The 13,008-nt window shown below is 42.3% G+C and overlaps 1 protein-coding gene across 1 annotated transcript; it reads right to left on the bottom strand.

Annotated features, from left to right (window-relative positions):
* Positions 1-6,488: 6,488 nt before the first annotated feature.
* Positions 6,489-8,388, bottom strand: LOC139744789 (craniofacial development protein 2-like). The gene is made up of 4 exons (XM_071655205.1): positions 7,933-8,388; positions 7,403-7,876; positions 7,185-7,303; positions 6,489-6,714 (listed from the first exon to the last, which is right to left on the bottom strand). The coding sequence occupies exons 1-4, from the start codon at positions 8,386-8,388 to the stop codon at positions 6,489-6,491; spliced, it is 1,275 nt and encodes a 424-aa protein (XP_071511306.1).
* Positions 8,389-13,008: the final 4,620 nt, after the last annotated feature.

Here is a 13,008-nt window from a genome sequence, read left to right as displayed (position 1 = left end):
CAGACATGCATGGGTATTCGTACCTTTTTTTGCACCCCTAGATATTTTGTTTTTAATTTGTCTGAATAAATACAATACAATCAAATCGAACATTCATTCATTCTCTCTCCCTCTTTTTTTTTCCTTTCTTTTTTTTCTTTCTCTCTCTTTCTTTCTCTTTCTGATTTGATTAGATCTTGGGAACGTGGTCTTCTTTATGCAGGATAGCTTCTTCATTGTCACTGCTGTACCAAAGGGCCCTCCCATCATTATTACCCTAGCGTTGCCAGGTAACCACTTATAAACCTGGGTGGTGGGTGTAAACGTTTTGTCCAAAGATGTACAGACAGTAATTGACGAGGTTCGAATTCTGAACGTCCGATTGAGAGTCAGGAGTCTCATCCCTGATGCCTGGGTGCCCCTTATATGACTATGAAGTCAAAGAAACATTGGACTGGTACGGCGCTCTGCTATTTCCACGTTTATTGCTGAGCAAGGATTCAGCAGATGCTCCGTTTGAGTCACATGATTAGATAATATTTCATAGTATGCCGATACTACAAGATAATTTGTCATCATTCCCTTGATTTCACATGTATTCACAACCTTAGATTCACGAAACGAATTCTTAATTCAGTCTCTTGTCAAGAATGTCAGACTTCGCCTTTACGGGAGTCTTCCCGCAATGTATACCAGCTCTCCGCTGCCGGAGGTTTATCATTATCTCCGAAATCCTGGAATATGGCAGAAAGTAGATTGGGGCTTAGCAGGCTGAAAGCGAAGCAGGTAATTTGCAATCACTTCTCTCCCCCGACGTTGGCCGAAGAGGCGTGCAAGCTACCTCTTAATACGTCAGGTCCCAGGGGTGTGTGAAATGGCGGAGATTCTGATTACCTTAATCAATTTACATAACTTAATCTTTTGTTCTGTCATTTACTTATCTGTAGGAAGTAAAGAAGTGAATGGTTAGATCTCTATGGAGATGGAGATAGGTCAACGGGCCGGAGAGGACAAAAAAAAAGAAGAGAAAGAAAAAAGATTCTGTGTCAAATAGTTCTGCGCTCAGTGAACGGTATGTGCTAAAACACTTTATTTATTTATTTATTTATTTATTTATTTATTTATTCAGTTTTCTTTACCCAGGGTAGCCCCATCAGTGGTTTAAACACTGTTATCCTAGGGGGCCCTGCAACAGAATGACAAAATATAACAGTTCAACAAACACAAAATAATAAATCAAGGACATTCCTTTTTACATCATAACATCAGCACAATATCAATATTCTATATAAATGAAAAAATGCAAAGTTAATCGTTGACGATTATAATATACAAACTCATATTATTTGAAAAAAAAATACCTTAACATTAAACAGGAATATCAAAAATACCCGAATTCTACCCCAAGTGAGATATGTATGCTCTTATGAACGCTTGAAGAGAGGTGGCGTTTCGGACTTCAGCGGGGAGCTGATTCCAAATACATGATGCATAGTGTGAAAACGATTTTTTTACCATGACTACTAGACTTAATCTCTTCATCTCAGTCATGCTTAGCATAAAATCAACGTGCTTCTTTGAATTTTCTTAATGTCTACACACAAACACACACACAAGCCCTTACTTTTAATCATGGATCTAATATACATGGACTGTTCACTGCAGTCTTTCTTTGATGTATGATCGTCGCCGACACCTGATTATGTGCATCTTAATGAGTACATTCGGATGTCTGGACAATAACGATTGTGATCATGTATCGTCACTAACATTTCAGTCTTGTTTCGCTGATGTGCATTTTCCAGACGGAAATGTCTTTGAATAAATACAGATGATGAGGAGCAGCAAACCTGAGATCAATACAAATTTTGTGTCAAAGGATGGGTAATTGCTGATTCGCACATTTTCGCACACGCATAAGACCTTGCCTAATGGCAAGATATATCTGTTCTCTACCATTACCGTCCCTTCTTGCTCTGGAATAACCTGGAGAAAAGTAAAATATTGAGATCACAAATGATAATTATTCTGCCAAAATGTTAGCTTTCTTTTAAGAACTGCCTGCTTCTCCCAGGCGAAATTGTTTGAGGTATGATTTCCTAACATACACCACAACTGCACATTCACTTTACTTGATTTTTTGTGAGTTATTTTCCTCTGCGCATATAGTTTTAGATTTCTCGAATCTCCGTCTTGTTCTTCTCCCGGCTTGCTGGTGGTGACGATCATGGGACCAAGCAGTGAAGCATGCTAAAAATGTCTTTGTGGCGCTTTTGAGATGTACGGGTGCATGAATGAATTTACGATATACGATGAATGTCCATGTGTATTAGGTCCATGTTTTAATTAAGTGTACGTTGATAAATACAGTGAGATTCTTCAGATTGAGTGGATATTACATTATTCGTAAATTCAGTAGGAAAAATGAAAGTCCTTTCGAATTATCTTCCTGAATATGCGGCTGTCCACTGCACATCTTCTTGGCAAACCTATGAATTCCCCCCGTGAGCACAGAACCATGGCTGGCGTCGAACAATTTCCGTTGAATTTTTACCACCTCCACATCTCACAAGAAGGCGCCATGCTTTCATCAATTTCGCTGATTCTCTTCTGTCCATTCCTATGCATTTTTTCACTTGAGGTCAGCGAAAGCAGGAAGTTTAAGGGCATGTTATGACGTAACCTGTCTTTCCTTGAAATTCATTCAGTTGGACAGTCTGCGCACGAGAGGAAACCAAGTACTTCCGTGGAAATCAATGTCCGGAAGAATGAGAGTGAAATGTTCCGACACGACCGGAAGACTTCTTTTGGCAGAAATTGATTTTATTCTATTGTATAAGATTTGTATGTCTTGAATTGAAACGAGTCAGGCTAAGTCATCACAAAATTATTACAATTTTGTTTTGCAGTTTCAGCCTTCTCCAGAGTTTTTCACTCTTTCAAAGAAAATCGATATTTTACCCAAACAAAAGTAATATTGCGAGTACGATACTTGGATTTTCGAATGGGTGAAGTTTTCAAATTCATGAAATTATTCAAATCGGTGAAGTTTTGTTGCTTGCTTGCGAATGAAGAGGGATCTTCTTGAATCCCTTGTACACGTAATATTAAAGCAAAACTGATCATGCATATATGTGATGCTTGTGAAACTAGTTTTATCGTTTCTCACAATTTGTGCATTCGTCTCTCATTATTCAATACAATTCAATCTTTATTTCCGTAATCACTTAAGATCCTGTATAATGAAAAAATACAGATAGAATATAGGTACAATAAGAACAAAAGCTGTGTGTATGTGGTTAACAAAAATGCGCGTAAGGTCTACATACCCCGTATATAATCATTTAATACGCATGCCTCTTTAATTGAAAGAAAGTTAAGAAAAATCTTCGATATATTTGATGCTCGTGATTTGGTGATGGAAGAAAGAGGTTATCAAAAACGAGATGAAATTGAACGGGAAAAAAAAATAAATAAATACGCAGAACGAAATTCTGAATTTCCTCTATTAGCTTTAGTTTGCGTGCACTGGAACTCTTCAGTACTTCTCAAACGATGTACAATTCCCTTAATCTGACAGAAAGTTTGTTGAGCAAAAAAAAAAAAAAAAAAAATATATATATATATATATATATAGATTTTCCAGCCAATGTTTGTTTTGAGGTGAGAGAAAACTGCACACCACAATCGGTTTTGCAGTCTGAAAGACTTCCTTTTTTCAGCAGAACTTTTGATTTCTTTCAATCCGACGATCCTCATTTCCGTGTGCATCTTGAAGTTGTCGCGACGGCGAAGAATACAATCATGTGGGAAGAGTGGGGTGGGGCGGGGTGGTGGTTGGGGGTGTAAATAACTCTAAAGCGCGGGGAGGGGTAATCATTTTGTGAGACGGACTATTGAATGACTGCTCATATCTGGCCGCATGAGAGAAACGTGTCGAGACGGGACATGGAATGCATTAGCCGTTTGTCACGCTGTTCGTAGCGCCACTCTCACCGCGAGAATGTTTACGCGGCATCGATTCCGCGCGTCCGATATTGATGTATTTGCCCAGTGATTTTGGCGGCGGAGGACGCACTTGAACCGTCCGTTCCCAACGGGCCGTCGTCAACTCGTTCCCATCTATTCTGCATGTTGCGATGTATCGGTGGAAAAAAAAAAACAATTATTTCCTCGCGACTCTTGAAGCTCGAAAACGTTTGAGCGTGAGAGATGGAGACAAAGGAAGTAAAGTTTATAGATAATTAAAAAGATGAATTATGTAAGATGAAATGAAATGAAGGATGAAATGAAATGAAATGAATGAAATGTAGGCCTTCCGTGCATAAATAAAGACATATGTACACACATAAACACATACACATTTATGTTATATACATTAACTGTTAATCATTTATTGTTCCAGCCAATGTTATCACGTCTATGTGTGAAAGAGGGGAAAAGTAAACGTATTGATTTAATTCAATTCAATTGGACTCGATCTTATTGTCCAATTCTAGAAATTTGTTTTGTTTGTATGCATACATGTTACATCGTTGCATACATTAAAATAAATGCATACTTACAGGACATAGGTAAAACCTGATAACATAGATACATACATAGACATAATAGACATACAAAAGATATACAACCTGACAACAATATGATATCAATATGAGTGTGAGAGGTACATGACATTGGAGGAAATATCAAATTGTGTGTACAGTTCTGGTCGAGGTGAGGATTTAGCTTTTAACGCTTTGCGAGATATTCAGAAACCACTCTATGAGATGTCAAAGAGCATGCCATTCTAAGGGGTATCAAAAGTTTATTTGACGAAAATCGGTTTTGAAATGGCTGAGATATCCAAAAACAAGGTGAAACAAAGAGATCCTAATAAAAGGCGTGGCCTGTCGCCTTTTATTATTATCACTTGTTTTGATATTTCAGCCATTTGAAAACCAATTTTCATGAAATAAACGTTGAATCCTTCTTAAAACTACATGCTCTTTAATATTTCATAAGAGGTTTCTCATTATCTCACTTAGGAATGTTCAAAACATGAATCCCCACCTCAACCAGTACTGTACAGTCCCTTTAATCTGTATACATATGAGTCAACTTCGTGATGGATGTAATGTGCGTGTATCTACGTGTGTAAATGTATGTCAAATTGATAATAACTAATGAGAGTTTTAAAAGATTTCTATGAGTGGGTGTATTTTTATGTTTAAAAAAGACAATGGTGATTGTATAAAAGGTTTGAAGGTTATGTGTGTATGTTTGTATGTGTTTGAATATAAATGCAAATAGGTGTATACATTTTACAGAAATATATACAACATCACGTTCATAATCATTCTTCTACTGAATCAAATTTTTAAAAAATGATAACATTGATATGATTCATATCCGAATTTCAAAATAATCTTAACATCAAATATTACTATAATGTAATAATGGAATTCTGTCGGGTTCGGCAATGACGTCAGTGACGCCGGAGGTGGGAGAGGAGCCCAAAGGTGGACGCGCAGAAGCGGCCACATGTTGGGCATGCCACGGCAGAAGTAGGGTCCCGGATCCTCTCTTTACGGGCTTTTCGCTTCTGGTCCAGGCTCTTGAGGCGCTTATCCTCGAACAGTCTAACACCCTTTTGGACAGCTGGGCGCCAGGCGGTGCGGTCAGAGGCAAGCGATTGCCAGCCACGGGCTGAGATGCCACAGGCATCGAGGGATGTTTTCGGGCTGTCCTTGTACCGCTTCAGAGGCCTTCCAATGTTTCTTACTCCAGAAGCCAGCTCGGAGAAGAAGATCATCTTTAGTAGGCGAGTATCATCCATTCGGACTACATGTCCGACCCACCGGAGCTGGCCCTTCATGATGAGGGCCTCGATCCCAGGCATTTTGGCTCTGCGAAGCACCTCAGTGTTGGAAACTCTGTCCTGCCAGGAAATTCCCATGATTCGTCGCAGGCAGCGAAGGTAGAACTGGTGAGGTGCACGGCTTTGCCTCCTATACAGCGTCCACTTCTCACAGCCGTAGAGCAGAGAGGTCACGACGACTGCCTTGTAGACTGCCAGCTTGGTAGAAAGTTTGATGCCTCGTTCACCCCACACACGTGTCCAAGGTCTGCCAAACGAGGCTCCTGCTTTTGCGAGCCTCTTGGAGACTTCCTTGTCCATGCTGCTGTATGAGGACAAGCGTGCAGCTTCCCAGGTATGTGAAGCTCTCCACGTTGTTCAGTGTTGTGCCCTCGATCTCGATCTGAGGCTCAAGAGGTGTCAGGCCAGGTGCAGGCGGGAGCATCACTTCTGTTTTTTGCAGGCTAATGGTCAGTCCAAAGGTTTTTGCTGCTTCTGCAAAATAAGTGGCAAGTTCTTGCAGGTCTGGTTCATTCAGTGCTGCAAGCGCACAATCATCTGCAAACAGGAAATCTCTCACACGGGCCTTCAGGACTTTGGTTTTTGCCTTAGACATCTGAGGTCAAAGAATCGGCCATCACATCTGTAGCGAATACTGACACCAGCATCACACTTGGAGAGGGTGCAGAAGAGCATGGTAGTGAACATGAGGCTGAAGAGTTGTAGGAGCCATCACACAGCCTTGCTTCACACCATTGGAGACCGGGAATGGGTCAGAGACATCTCCGTTTTCCACAATGCGAGCCATCATGCCATCATGAGAAGGCTGGATGATCCTGACAAACTTTGGTGGGCAGCATAGCTTGGTCAAGATAGCCCACAGGCCCTCACGGCTAAGTGTCAAAAGCTTTCGTCAGATCTACGAAGAGGATGTAGAGGTTCTGGTTTTGTTCTCGGCACTTCTCTTGTAACTGCCGTACTGCGAAGATAATGTCTATTGTCCCCCTGTTGCTCCTAAATCCACACTGGCTCTCAGAGACCACGTCGTCCAGCAGATGGTGTGTGATGCGTTTCAGAACAACACGGGACATGATCTTTCCTGCGATGCTCAGCAGTGATATGCCTCTGTGGTTGTCACATGAAGCTCTGTCCCCTTTGTTCTTGTACAGATGCACAATGTTGGCATCCTTGAAGTCCAGCGGCACCGACCCTTCTTCCCAGAACTGCTGTATCTGCTAGGTCTGTTTAGTAGCTGGCTGAAGTGTTCACTCCAACGATGTATGACGTTGGTTTTCAAAAGTAAGCAGGCTTCCATTGGCAGAGCGCACAGGTGTCATTGCATTCGGCAGACTTGTTCTCCCACCACTTGTCTTTCATCTGTCGCAGCTCAGTCTGCACCTTTCCTCTGATGTTCTTGAGGCGGTCATGCTTCGCTTTGGAGTCTTTGTCGTTGAGCCAGGCTGTGAAGGCTTTTTTCTTCTCCTGGAGGAGGGTGGTGATCTCCTTGTTGTTATTGTCAAATCAGTCTCGGTGTTTCCTTATCATGTATCCAAGAGTCAGACTGGCAGAGTCGTACACTACATCCCGGAAGTTGGCCCAGGCCTTCTCATAGTCTCCCTCTGCTGGTAGATGTTCAAGCTGGTTTGCAAGGTTGATGATGAGGGCTTCTTTTGTGTTCGGTTCATTTAGCTTCTGGATCTGGACATCCAGTTTCTTTTTAACATCAGCTTTCTGGCGTCTGTGTCTGCTGACAATGGAAAAGGACAGCTTGCACCTCAGCAGCAGGTGGTCTGTCCAGCAGTCAGCTCCCCTCATTGCTCTCGTGATGTGAACATCCTGGATGTCTCGGCGCCTGGTGATCACATAGTCAATCAGGTGCCAGTGCTTGGATCTTGGGTGCATCCAGGTGGTTTTGTGGATGTCCGGCAGTTGGAACAGGGTATTGGTGATGGTGAGTCCATGTTCAGCGCAGAGGGTGAGTAGCAGTAAGCCGTTGGTGTTCTCATGGCCACTGCCATGTGGCCCAATGACATCTGGCCAAGACTGGGCATCTCCCTACCCGGGCATTGAAATCCCCTAGTATCAGCAGCTTGTCGTCTTTAGGAACTGACCGTAGCACTTTGGAGAGGTTCTGATAGAACAACTCTTTCTCCTCCAGAGTGTAGGTCATGGTGGGGGGCGTACACACTGATGAGTGTCAAGTGCATCTTGCCATGGAGAGCGATTCTCATCACCATCAGGCGGTCGCTGATACCTCTTGGGAGGGACTCCAGGTTCTTGACGAGGGCGGTGCGAATGGCAAAGCCAACTCCTGCTTCCCTGCGTTCATTCAGTGCCTTCCCTGACCAAAAGCAAGTGTATCCAGCTCCAGCCTTTGTGACCTCTCCAGTGTCTGCAAGGCGTGTCTCGCTGAGGGCAGCAATATCAATGCTGTATCTCAGCAGTTCTCGACCCACATGTGCTGTTCGACGTTCTGGTCTCTCGCAGTTTTTGTTATCCATGAGTGTCCTGATGTTCCAGGCTCTAACACATAAGGTGTTTTTCCGGTGGGATAGTTTTGAGTTCATCTTTCGTGTTTCTCTTGTGTTTCGACCGCGAGGTAGATGACCAGTCAGCTGCGGTATGCTGACAGGATGAAGTTAAGCCAAGCTTAATTAGGTCACCTTTTCTAGACCCTTCCCCCTGAGTGGAGAGCAGTGCTGTCCTTGAAGAGGGCTGCTCCGTTGTCAGAGTGGCTGCCGAACTATGCCTTGCCACGGTAGACTGTAGAACGACCATCCTTGCCCTGACCGCCTGAGTGTAGGTCCATGGCTAGCAGCCCCCAGCGCCATCTTGCACCTGCCACCGTCGCCACTCGCCCATCGCCTCAGGACTTGGGAGAAGAAGAAGAAATGGAGGGTGGAGTCACTGAATCCTGGGCGAGAAGAACTGTGGAGGCCTTGGGTTACCCAAGTCCAGGACCCCCCCCCCCCCCCTCGGTCCAGCCGATCTACCCAGGAGGGACGCAGGGCGACACATCATAGCCACAACCGGACTGCTGGAGCTGCCGGTGAGATGATGAACGGCAACACCTAACCACCTTAGGGGCTCCGCTCCGGATTTGGATAAGGTTTACTCCCTAGCCTTTGATTAACCAAAACCTGCCCGCAAGGCAGCGGGAGACTCGTGGAGGGCGGGGACGTTTCTGTACTCGTACAGGATCAGAAGGATCTGCCAAGAAGGAACTACCCACTGCCACTATAATGTATATTTTGATAACCCGGCTCCTTCGGGATATTTTGCTATAACTTGTATCATGAATTAATAATAATAATAATACATAATTAATTTACCTAGATATGAAATTACAAGTATCCATATTGGCATAATTATCACTAAACCGAATTATATAATAAAACATTATATTACAAATTTATGTTACATAGAAATTATAAATATATCTCTCTCTCTATATATATATATATATATATGACCTATTTATAAATATATATTTTTATATTAGATAGCCTAATAGTAACAGAGGAGAGGGATATCATTTTTGGTTCGACACAATCTGGTAAATTGTGTCACATTAAAGAGAAGATATTGATCTGCAACAGACAAAGAAAATGAAAGTGAAAAAGTTGGTTAAGATGAGGTTATCAAGCTTTAATTCTCTCTGTTACTATTGCTCTCCTCCACCCCCCACCCCTCTCTCTGTCTCTCTTTACACAAACACACACACACACACACATATATACGATATAAATATATATATATATATATACATATATATATATAGTATATATATATATATATATATATATATATATATACATGTACGTGTCGGAGCATGCAGATTACTGACAAAAAAAAATCAGAACACTTTTGACTAATCATTCATTTCTTTATTCATTGTCAGTAACTGACAATTGACCATTTATAAGACTCTCCAACTGTCGGCTGTGGATGGAGACTATCTGTCTACTGGTATCAATCAAGGTCAAGCCACGCGCTGCGTTGCAAGCTATGAAAAGTTATGGTTATACGCCATTTTTTTTTAAATAAAATGACGTAATATGACGTGTGTTAATGACCACAGAGGTCTGATTCAGAATCGTTTGGTTTTCGAGCGTGACGGCGAGACGCGAAATAAAATATCGAGAACTGTTTCTCGTGGGAATCTTTGAAGGCTTTTGGCGTCATCTGAATTTTCTGTTAGGAGGATAACCTGTTCAAGGACATTATCTTAAATCTGCGTATGTTACTTTCTCTGAAAAAGACACTATACTGAGACTGAGAAAAGCGTAATGAAACAAACAAACAAGGAATAAAACAGATGAAAATGGCCAAACACGATCACGAATAGGGTCTAGAGCTGCCTTTGTGGAAGTCTTCAGGTTTTTTCACAAATGTCTTTAGGATCCAACCATTGAAAAGAAAATACTTTCAAGGAGACCAGCATTACACTTCAGAGCGAAATGTTTTACCTTGCTATCTGCAACCAAGAACATTGAAACTTGCTGTAACAAGTTTGAAAGATGAAAAGTTTCCTGTCTATGTGTTTTTTCAAGAGACACCAGACGGAATCGGTCGTCTCGGCAAATGGATCGCTTTTGATTGATCAAAAATGACCGCGGAGTATTGGCAATTTGCACGGCACGTACGGAGCATTGAAATGGTAGTGAGTCAGCAGATTTATTGGCCGATGCCAACGTGGTAGCATGCATGGGCCAATCCTTCACCAGCAGTTTGCATTCACAAATCCTCCTCTCTCTCTCTTCCTCTCTCGCTGCCCCCCCCCCTCCCCCACCCCCACACACTCACACACATTCATTTATCTTTCTCCCTCTCTTTCTCCTCATCTTTCTCTTTCTCCTCATCTTTCTCCCTCTACCCGTTTTCACACTTAGGAGCTCACTCTCATTGATGCACAATCTCCTTTAGACTCATTGCCGTCATTCATTATTAAACTTGCGCGACATCCCTATTAAACTTCGATCCCCCTCCCCTCCCCCTACTCCCGCGTTTCTCCACCATATACCGTATATCAATGGCCGAATGCAAATCGTCTGACTCCAGTGTGTACAAATTGTGAGCCCGGAACGTAGGTCGATCTCTCTCAGTCATTCTGAATGACACCACAGAAGAGAATGACTTCCGGCGATGTAAACCTGTCCGACTGTTTATACAACAAATACACCACGCTTTTCCCACCGAAATAAATTACACGGAACCGCTGTTTCAATGAAGGCCGCGACTTCGCGCAGTAATTCCTCTCGCGCACGTTTTCGGGCCCGCAATGCAGACCTTTTATTTACTAAACTCTTTCTCCACTATTCTCCCATCCTCTCCCCGAAGAAACAGAAGGTGAGACGTCAGCTAGAATTCGTAGAAAATCACCACGATTGATCACTTTTTTTCTTTTTTTTCTTTTTTTTTTTGGTAGGCAGCTTTCAATTCAAGGAATTGCGCTATCCCCTCCCCCTGTTGTTAATCTCGTTTAACCAGGGCGTGTAATGTTTGTCCGCCATGTCTCTCCGCGATCGTTAAACGTCTGACACTTCATTTTAAGCGGACGCTCTAGCTTCATCTTAGAACGAAGAAAGTAGATTAATTCTTTACGATCGTTCAAATCAGAGAAATCGAGGGTTTCCCACTTCAATGATGTGTGAAACGCCTCGCTAAGTGTTCGTTGGGTTGTGAAGTTATTTGAGCCCACCCCATCCCCCTTCTTCTGCTTTGTCGTGATTTTTAACGACTAGAAGAGGAGCGTTTGGCGTTTCGTTTTGATTTTCATTTGAGACCTCCTCTTTAGAGTGTGTGAAGGATAACGCAGACATGTTCAATTTGTCTAGGAAGAACAGAACCACTCTTAGCTACTGTCCGATGTTCCAAATTATAAAGTAGAAAGTGGAAGGTGATGATTTTTCACTAGTGATAATGTCAGCACCTCATGGCGAGAGCGAAGCCAGATTCAAGAGAGTCTAAACACAGGTGCATTTTTACGATCGCTGAATTTGTCCAATTAATGTTAAGGAACACTGATCGCAGCTGAAAGTGTCACTTATGCAAGCGTGTATTCACTTTTCACTCGCTATAGCAAGTTTTTCCCCCTTGTTTGTCTTTTGTCTTTAGGAGCAGTGAAATTCAAACTTGAAGAAATTTGCAGCCATAACACAGCAGCGATTAAGCTTCATAAAACGAATGTTGAAGAAGACATCTTAATCGCAATCTATTTTCCTTTCTTTGTGTATTATAGCCTAGCCAATTGGCTACTACTAGGGCAAAATTGTTGTCTTTTTTTCCATGAATGAATCAATCGATAGCTTGATTTCGTCCTCGCCAGAATTGTGCAAGTGCATTGAGCAAGTGGAGCATCGCAATATGCAGTTGGACTGTGAAGATTTCTTAAAATTGTGATTCTATTTCTGCTAAAATTCACGATGTCAGTTGATGGCACTGACGCTGAAAGTAGAGAATGACACATGCAACCAGACTCGTTACAGATTTGGTGTCACGCTCGGTGCCAGAGTGCAGGATTATGAAATAGGATTTTTTTTTTTAAGTTTGACATGTCAAGGTTCTGAGACCACAGGGTATTGATGAAAAGAATACGGGCTCTTTTTGCCAAATATTTGCCTAGAAATACACAGACCGATATTTACACATGTAAAATAATATCAATAACAATATGACATGGTGATCTCATCAAAAATTAAATTTGGAAAGGCAGTGATTTATATCATTTACATGAGAATGTTTGCAAGACAGGCGGAGGGGAGAATGGAGGCCAAAAAAGAAGAGAAGAGGGGTGAATGGTTGCCCTACCCGTTGATTTTGCATTGAATTTTGTCACAATTTGTCAGTAACCTGCGCTTGGCGGCTTTCTTCAGTGAAGATACAGACGGAAGGGCACAGACATCCCGTATGCGACAGTGACGCCAATTCGGGAAACAGGGTTAAATCAAAATATTTCAATTGCTTTGCCATAGTCATTGATAGTGATTGCCAAATACTCCGATGACATATCCGTTTCCCCAAATTGTGAAGGAAGGAGATACGGCCATGCGCAGTCAATAAAGATCCATAATCTTCAAGCGAAATTTAAACGTGGAATCTCATTCCCATTCCGGGCAAAGAGTTTATACGATTCCTTCCCGCCGCTCCTCCTGGGCGGTGCAATCTAAATTCCTCGCCATGTTTGA

This window comes from Diadema antillarum, unplaced genomic scaffold (genome assembly GCF_040938485.1).
Source record: "Diadema antillarum isolate AM-2024a unplaced genomic scaffold, OU_Dant_1.0 seq00001212_RagTag, whole genome shotgun sequence".
In the NCBI taxonomy this organism is placed as follows: Eukaryota; Metazoa; Echinodermata; class Echinoidea; order Diadematoida; family Diadematidae; genus Diadema; species Diadema antillarum.
The sequence above is the reverse complement of the archived record's forward strand: the minus strand, read 5'-3'. Positions and strand labels throughout refer to the sequence as shown.

Coding starts and splice junctions, on each gene's coding strand:
- LOC139744789 (XM_071655205.1), bottom strand. CDS start 8,388: ATGAACTCAAAACTATCCCACCGGAAAAACACCTTATGTGTTAGAGCC. Junction 7,877..7,932: donor AACCTCTCCAAAGTGCTACG/GTCAGTTCCTAA, acceptor ATGCCCGGGTAG/GGAGATGCCCAGTCTTGGCC. Junction 6,715..7,184: donor CGACAGATGAAAGACAAGTG/GTGGGAGAACAA, acceptor TTTGACACTTAG/CCGTGAGGGCCTGTGGGCTA.